Source organism: Quercus suber, unplaced genomic scaffold, assembly GCF_002906115.3.
Source record: "Quercus suber isolate HL8 unplaced genomic scaffold, Cork oak 2.0 scaffold_123A, whole genome shotgun sequence".
NCBI lineage: Eukaryota > Viridiplantae > Streptophyta > Magnoliopsida > Fagales > Fagaceae > Quercus > Quercus suber.
The window spans coordinates 139,145-148,014 of record NW_027071806.1 but is presented as its reverse complement, the minus strand read 5'-3'; the positions used below and the strand labels follow the sequence as shown (position 1 = coordinate 148,014).

General features: G+C 31.4%; 1 protein-coding gene across 1 annotated transcript; it reads right to left on the bottom strand.

Moving 5' to 3' along the window:
• Nucleotides 1–537: 537 nt before the first annotated feature.
• On the bottom strand, nucleotides 538–6,219 carry LOC112000669 (uncharacterized). Its single transcript, XM_024032825.2, has 3 exons — nucleotides 6,007–6,219; nucleotides 2,159–2,235; nucleotides 538–952 (listed from the first exon to the last, which is right to left on the bottom strand). Exons 1-3 carry the CDS (start codon nucleotides 6,178–6,180, stop codon nucleotides 703–705), a joined length of 501 nt encoding a protein of 166 aa, XP_023888593.1. The 5' UTR covers nucleotides 6,181–6,219; the 3' UTR covers nucleotides 538–702.
• Nucleotides 6,220–8,870: the final 2,651 nt, after the last annotated feature.

The window sequence follows — 8,870 nt, the reverse complement described above, 5'->3', positions numbered from 1 at the left end:
ATGCATGATTTGCGGCGTGTATATGAAGCCATGACGCGACGTGTTGCCACTTGCTAGTCAACCGTTGTGGACTATGGAAGCACACCAAATGAAGTGTTTTTATTTGATCATAGCTGAGATTATCGGTAAAACTTGTTGCCATAGGCGTTGTGTAAGTCACGGGCTGTTGCTATTTACCAGCATTAGACGGCTATAATTTCGAGCATACCAGCTGGTAGCCAATAAGGCTTGCCATGGTCAAGCAGACAAGGTTTACTACGTATGTGGCAGCCATAGATGGTCGGTTATTGGTGTCAGTCACGATTGAAAGATGCTATTAGTGACGGAGCTAGTAATGAAACGAAACGTTACAGGGAATAATGAAGTATATATATATTTATAGGTGGTGTTTTTTTAATCAAAAAAGCATTGGGCAAAGAAAATATTGTTCTAGAGAAGCAACATTAATTACAGCAACAGGTTTAATGAAAACCAACTCAGCTCATCAGACCATTCACAATAAAAAAAAAAAAGCTAAAAAATATAATTTTTAACAACCTAAAATATAATTTTATTTATTTTAACACCCAACTTTATACATAATAAAGCCAGCACCACATTCTCAAAAATAAATAAATAAATAAATAAACCCAGCACCAACCGTTTTATCTTCACATTCAACATAATAAAACAAAATATCCATCACAGAGCTCAATCTTTATTTCAGGGCAAATGGCAGCATGGCACGTGTGTCCTTGGATTGGGCGCAGAAGGTGGGACTGGACCTTTATCAAGTGGAACATATTTACCACCATGAACCTTCTGAGCTGCACTCATCTCATGGTTTCCGATGTGGGAAGGCGGGGAATACATAGCTGGCGGACCTCCAACTGGAAGCTCTCGTTTGTTGGCTACATGTTGCCTTTCCCTCCTGTCCCCCTCCATGTTTGGATTCAGAGGCCTAGCATCAGATCTATAAAATATTAAAAAAAAAAAAAAACAATATTAGTATAAAGCACACGCAAAAAAATAAATAAAATAAATAAAATTTAAGCAGAGAGAGATTGTTTGCTATATAAAAAAAGATCTTTAGAAATTTTTTTTAACTAAATCTGTGATAAGTTCATTGTGAATGCTTTAACTTGATGTGGACTGGATCTAGAGGAAAGATATAATACAAAAGCTATTAACTTTTGTTTTTTTAGGTAATTAATTTTTGTTGAATGGGTCAACTATGACAGATTAAAAAAGAATCATGCTAATGAGTGCCCTTAGGACACTTGTTAACAATTTATTTTAAGAAAGTTTTGACATCACTTTTATGATAAATAAAAAAAGCTGTCAAAATATTAATTATTTTTTTTCCTCCAAAAAACTTTCTTTAACTGGATTCTTAACCAGTGTCCTAAGGACACTCGTTAACATTTTCCATTAAAAAATATATTACTATGACCTGCTATTCCCTCTCATCGTATTATAAAATATTCTTTTATTTAGATAAGAGTAATGTAGTGACTCATAAAATGACATAATTTTAATAGGTTACTAATCTTATTATATTTAGATAAAAGTGATGTTAGAGACACATAAAATAACATAATTTTGTGCCACAACTCACCACGTGGTGAGTTATGAATGGTAGAGGTGTGTTAGTGGGTCCATGTGGAGATGCACTTTTACCACTCAAAACTCGCCACATAACGAGTTATGACGCAAATTTTGTCATTTTATGCGTTCCTAGCATTACTCTTTAGGTAAAAAAAAATATGATAATTTATACATGCCAACATGTATCACGTATTAGATATGTGTATTCTTCCTCTCACCATGAATCCATGTAGCTGTGAAAACAGTTCATTATGAGAGAGAGAGAGAGAGAGAAGATTTCTTATATTGAAATTATGATTGAATGAAATATTGGGTTCCTTCAATGGGGGATAACACGTTGAAGATGCAAAATTTTAAATCCACCAATTAGAACTTTGTTTGTAGCTGATGTAACTTGTTGTTCCTTAGTGCACTGATGAGCTTGTTTCTTTTGTTTTAGTACTTGGGTTTGGTCTGTTGTAGTTGTACGTTGAGTTTGGAGTCGTTGTATTCTGGTCCATGTTTTAACAAAAATTGTTCGTTCATATAAAAATAAGAAAAGACAACAGAGAAGGGTATTGAATAAACTTACAGAAGATGAGGGACAAGTACAACGAAGAGGACGAGGGACAAGCATTGAAGGCGTAGCTCAGGCATATTCATTTTTCTCTGCAATTAAGAAGAATGAGGGACAAGCATTGAAGGCGTAGCTCAGGCATATTCATTTTTCTCTGCAATTAAGAAGAACTTGGACATCAATAGGTTTCTTTGTGCCATAAAGATAAAAGAAGAAGACTTGGGAGTATCTGAGCAAAAGAAGTGAAATAAGAATAATGTTTCATAAAATTATCAAATATTGACGGTGCATATAAGCAAAGCCGTTCAAGAAAATAATGAAAATTCACAAAAAGCAGTGATTCTAAGCTCCCCTAGCGAACTGTAGTTTCAGATTTAATATTTCTATTTTTTAATAAATCTATATAAAAATAATTTTAAAAATTTAAACATTTTTTTAAAAGTAAATAAAATAATAAATAATATCCCTTCAAAAGTTTGGGCAATTGACGATGATGCATGAGCGCATGAGGTAGGCAATAGCGTCAGATGAACGGCTGGTCTAAACTCTAGCTACTGCTAATAATTAATATTTTTTCCCGGAAAGTTCAAAAGGCATGATTACAAATCCCAAGAATAGAGTCAAAGAATATTATTGATTCTCATACAATTTATAAATATATTATTACTATTATCGTCTCTTAGATACTATTATTATTCCTAGCACTAACATAAATTTATTTTATTTATTTTATCATATTAATTTATTATACACTATAAATCAGATTTTTATTTTAAAATTACACTTCATTAAAATATCTTAACATAATAACCCTTTAGAATATAAAAAATACAAAACTAAAACCAGCCACCAAACCACTGCAATCCAACCACAAAATGCAACACAGCACACCACCGTGGTTTGGAGAACCAAAAAAAAAAAAAACACACCACCGTGGCCACCACCAAATCACAGCGAACCCAATCAAAAATTCGGCCACCACAGCACAATACTCCACGTACTCCACCGTAGACACCACCAAACCAACCACAAACTACAACACAACACACCATTGGCCACCACCAAACTCACCAACTTCAACCCCGCACTGATCACAGCCCAACCCAGAACCACCGCCACCCACCACCCAAAATAATTACATATAATAATCCAAAAATAATTTGGAGAAGTTGGCGCCCTATGGCCATATAATAGAACTCCAAAGCGAATTCTAACCACAAACTACAACACAACACACCATTGGCCACCACCAAACTCACCAACTTCAACCCCGCACTGATCACAGCCCAACCCAGAACCACCGCCACCCACCACCCAAAATAATTACATATAATAATCCAAAAATAATTTGGAGAAGTTGGCGCCCTATGGCCATATAATAGAACTCCAAAGCGAATTCGGACAAGCCTTTCCTACTTGCAAAGTTCTAACGTTGTGTAATAATAATAAACCGACTAGCACGCACTAAGGTTCAATATTTAAAGAATAAAATAGAACCAAAAAAAATGATACTGTTATAAAAGTAAATAAATAAAGTATTGTACTCTTACAACGACATTTATTGTTTTCAACTATGCTTTTCATAAATTACTGATTTCAAATGTCCCTATTTACTTATGGCAACATTTATTTACTCAAAGAGGAATCTTATCCAATTTTTTCTAGAGTTGTATTTTTTTTCTTTAATTAAATTTTTTTTTAAAAAGTATTATAAGAGTTAGTGAGAGCTATTGGTCACATGTTAACAAGATCCAATTTCGCATTCAAATTTTTTTTTTTAAAATACCATATATAATTTTGTTTATTTATTTTGTTTATTTGGATTTCGGTGTGCAATTTTGCCCTCTTCTCTCTCACATTTTTTTTTATACTAATTTTACTTTTTTTATAATCTGACATTTAAAGTTTTGCTGCACGTCGAATCGCATGTTGTCGGTATGAATAAGGAATAAAATTGATACTGCCGATGTCATCGGTTTGAATAAGGAATAAAATTGATTCGTTTTCATAATTAAGTGGGTCCCGAGCATGATTACATTAAAAAGTCTTGCTTAACCTTTCTGAGTCAGCTTTGGACCATGTTCTTCAGTCAACTTTGATGTAACACGTGATACAGTGAGGTTTTGGTAAGTAGTTGTAAAAATTTTTATGGTACTAGATTTTTCCACGTAAATATTCACTCAAGTCGAGCTATGTTGTGGGGTCTTCGGATGACAAAGTAATTGTTGGGCACTTATTTGCTTTATTGCTATTCATATTAGGGAATTACCTTTATTCTAATGCATAGGTCAATTGCATCCAAAATTCCAACCTGCAGACAGTCAGTAGGGTATTGCATAATAAAATATATCTTATGTCAATCCGGTTTTTTTTAGGTTATTTTTTCTTTTATATTATCATAAACTAATATTATTTTCAGAAAAGTTTTTTTTTTAGAAATATTATTTCCAGAAAAGTTAAAAGTTGTATTATTGACACCACCCCCAGGGGGGGGGGGGTTTAAAAAAAAAAAAAAAAAAAGCTAAGATAAAAAGCAAACCTTTTCTCAAACAAAATGAAAAGTTTAGGAATGACAAAAAATATAGTAACATAATAACTTTTGATGAAATGTCAAAACCGAGTGTCTCAAAATATATTTCCATTAAAACCGAGAGACCCATAAATCAATATATCAGATAATATCTCATAGTACAAAAATTATAATATCTTACGTTCACAAATTATAAGATTTGAAGCAAAATTCAAAAGTAATTAAAAAAAGAAAAAGAAATCATCAAGTACAAACTTGACCCAAAACAAAACAATCAAACATAATTATAAATGATACCGAAAAACCCAACCATAATTAAAACACCAAAATCGCAGCTAAAATAAGAGACCAAAACCAAAATATTTTAATGATTTTTACAATCAGTTCTAGAAGCAATCTAACAAAAAAAAAAAACATGGTATAAAGCTACCGTTTTAGAAGCTCAAACCAAAGCCTTTCGTTAGATACTTCACAGATCTGGAACAACAACAACAATACTAACAATCTAAACCATCCAATTTTTTTTTTTTTTAAAGAAAATAATATCATAACCTATTAAGTTTAAAACATATATATTATAGAAGATTCAAATAAATACAGACTGAATCTAATAACCGAAGAATCAGATAAAAGGAAGAGAGAGATCGAACTTGATGTGGGAGACTGAGAGAGCAAAGACAAAGAAACGAGAGCTGCGTAAGAGTTTAAGAGGTAAGGGTTGTGTATTTATTAGCAAGTCTGGACGTGTCGAGTTTACTCAAATACCCTTGGGAGTTACGCGTTTTTTATTATTATTTTTTTGACTGAACGCGTTTTATTAAAGCGCGTTTGGGAGATACAAGAGTTTATTATCCGATTGAATGTCAATAAAAAATAAAAATTATTTCACAACTTAATTTATTTTTACAATTATTTATAGACTTTGTTAAACTTTTAATATTATTTATAAGCTTTATTATATTATTTCAGTTAACTTATTTTTATTTACATTATTTTTAGTAATAAATTTTCAGTTTTAACAATATCCAAACAGACTCATGTGTTTAGATACCGTTTATTTTACTGAAATTTAAAAATTATTGTTAAAAGTACGATAGATAAAAATAAAAATGAATTAAAATAGTATAAATAGGTTCAAGATTAGTGTCAAAAAGTACAATAAAATTATAAATAATAATAAAAATAAATTGAATAATAAAATAATTTTAATTTTTAATCTTAACTCAAATACACATTATTTGGACATTATGGATATTATTATTATTATTATTATTTTTGTATTGGTTGAATGAAATAAATAAATAATAAATAAAACGAGAGAAAGAGGGGAGACCTGGTTGGTGCGGCGCATAGCCTGAGCTTTGTAACGCTTCGAGAGATTGGCCGTAAAACGAAACCTTCGCTTCGGGTTCTTGACAAATTCACACAGCTTCCTCCATCTCTGAAGCACCTCTTCAGACGAGTGCTTAGGTTCCACTTCAAAGTCATTCAAAATATAGCTCTCCATTTTCACCTTCTAAAATCGCAATATTGTGACTAATAACTCTCTCAATTTCTTGACAAATTCACACAGCTTCCTCCATCTCTGAAGCACCTCTTCAGACGAGTGCTTAGGTTCCACTTCAAAGTCATTCAAAATATAGCTCTCCATTTTCACCTTCTAAAATCGCAATATTGTGACTAATAACTCTCTCAAATATGCCTCGCCTCATATATAGGAGGCACAACTTGTCAAAGCTGCAAGAAAAGCAGCCTCTAAGGCGGGAAGTTCGAAGAAAAAGCAGCCTTTCTCTTTTCAGAGAAATTTCTTTCACACGTTTTGATGGTGGGTTACGTGCCGGCGAGCCTGACAAAGAGAGAGTTAAAAATACGGTCATATTACTTGTGCTTTCTGGGTAATTTCCTTTTTTTGCTTCTGATTATTTGGAATTGGAAATAGTAAATGGAACAGGAAACTTTTCGGAGATTGAGAGGAGAAGGAAGAAGATGATCCGAGAATTGATGCACTACTTTTCTGAACTGGCTGGGTTTGCTACTTCTTGGTCTCTTGGAACTGAGTGAAAGACGGAGTCAAAACAAAGATAATTAGATTTTTAGATAAATTTTGGGTCTCATTACATAATTTATAACTTAAAAATTATTTTATTACAGTGTTTTCAATAATAAATTTTTAATTTTTAATAAATAAACGATATTCAAACAAATTGAGGTGCGACTATTGCTATGTTCTGGCTATGTTCTGAAAAGGACCAAAGAAACAGTTATATAGAAAGTTGAAAACTCAAAGAGAAAGTACTCAATGAATTTAACAACAAATTTCAATACATGTGGCGCGGTTTATAATTGCTTAGGGGTGTTTATTACATGTATTTGAAAATATGTGTTTTGTTATTTGAAAACATTTATGAAAATACATGTGAATAAAAAAGTATATGAAAAAACATGTAATATTGTTTAAAAATTAAAAATATGTGTTAAAATTTATTTACCAAACAGCCTCTTAGTCCCTGCCATTTGTTGTGAAATTTTTTTTAACATAATATTTCTTTATATTTTTTTATAGAGTAAAGGGTGTCAGCAAAATCTTTTTCACTTAGAGCATCTACAGTAGATGTGCCAGATGTGCCAAATGCCAAATACTTGGCACATTTGGCACACCAAACACAAAAAACTCCCTTTATTAGATGTTCCAAATCTCATAATTTTTGCCACATGTAAACAGTACAATTCCATTTTTGGAACATTATGGACAAGAATGCTAAAAAATAAAAGTTTTTTATTCATTTCTCTCTCATCTTTTTTGACTTTCTCTCTTCTCTCTCTTTCTTTTTCTTTTTTCTTTCTCTGCCACTTCATCTCCGCCGCTCTCTTTTCCTCTTTTCTTCTTCTTTCTCTAGAAGCTTCACTTCTATTTTTTTTTTTCTTTTTCTTTTTTTCTCTCTCTTTTTTTTTTTCCTTTTTTCTTTTTCTACCCTTTATTAGATGTTCTATATCTCATAATTTTTGCCACATGTAAACATTATCTTTTTTTTTTCTTTTGGTTTGTTTGTTTGTTTGTTTTTGTTGGTTACTTTACGCGTTTTGGGGGAACGCGTAGCGCGCATTTGCGAATGGATGAGGACGCGTTTTGCGTTTTTGGTTATGTCTCGCAGCACTGCTGTTTATGAGCCAGTCAAATCATCAAAAAAAAAAATTAGATTTTTATGTAAATTTTGGGTCTCATTACATAATTTATAATTTAAAAATTATTTTATTACAGAATTTTTAATAATAAATTTTTAATTTTTAATAAATAAACGGTATTCAAATAAATTGAGGTGCGGCTGTTGCTATGTTCTGAAAAGGACCAAAGAAACAGTTATATAGAAAGTTGAAAATTCAAAGAGAAAGTACTCAATGAATTTAACAACAAATTTCAATACATGTGGCGCGGTTTATAATTGCTTAGGGATGTTTAATACATGTATTTAAAAACATGTGTTTTATTGTTTGAAAACATTTGTGAAAATACATGTGAATAAAAAAGTATATGAAAAAACATGTAATATTATTTAAAAATTAAAAATATGTGTTAAAATTTATTTACCAAACAGCCTCTTAGTCCCTACCATTTGTTGTGAAATTTTTTTTAACATAATATTTCTTTATATTTTTTTATAGAGTAAAGGGTGTTAGCAAAAATTTTTTCACTTAGAGCATCTACAGTAGATGTGCCAGATGTGCCAAATGTCAAATATTTGGCATATTTGGCACACCAAACACAAAAAACTCCCTTTATTAGATGTTCCAAATCTCATAGTTTTTGCCACATGTAAACAGTACCATTCCATTTTTGGAACATTATGGACAAGAATGCTAAAAAATAAAAGTTTTTTATTCATTTCTCTCTCATCCTTTTTGACTTTCTCTCTTCTCTCTCTTTCTTTTTCTTTTTTCTTTCTCTGCCACTTCATCTCCGCCACTCTCTTTTCCTCTTTTCTTCTTCCTCTTTTTTTCTTCTTCTTTCTCTAGAAGCTTCACTTCTATTTTTCTTTTTCTTTTTCTTTTTCTTTTTTTCTCTCTCTCTTTTTTTTTTTCCTTTTTTCTTTTTCTACCCTTTATTAGATGTTTCAAATCTCATAATTTTTGCCACATGTAAACAGTATTATTCCATTTTTGAAACAGTACGGACAAGAATGATAAAAAATAAAAGTTTTT

Coding starts and splice junctions, on each gene's coding strand:
- LOC112000669 (XM_024032825.2), bottom strand. CDS start 6,180: ATGGAGAGCTATATTTTGAATGACTTTGAAGTGGAACCTAAGCACTCG. Junction 2,236..6,006: donor CTATGCGCCGCACCAACCAG/GTCTCCCCTCTT, acceptor TCTTAATTGCAG/AGAAAAATGAATATGCCTGA. Junction 953..2,158: donor GTACTTGTCCCTCATCTTCT/GTAAGTTTATTC, acceptor AATATTTTATAG/ATCTGATGCTAGGCCTCTGA.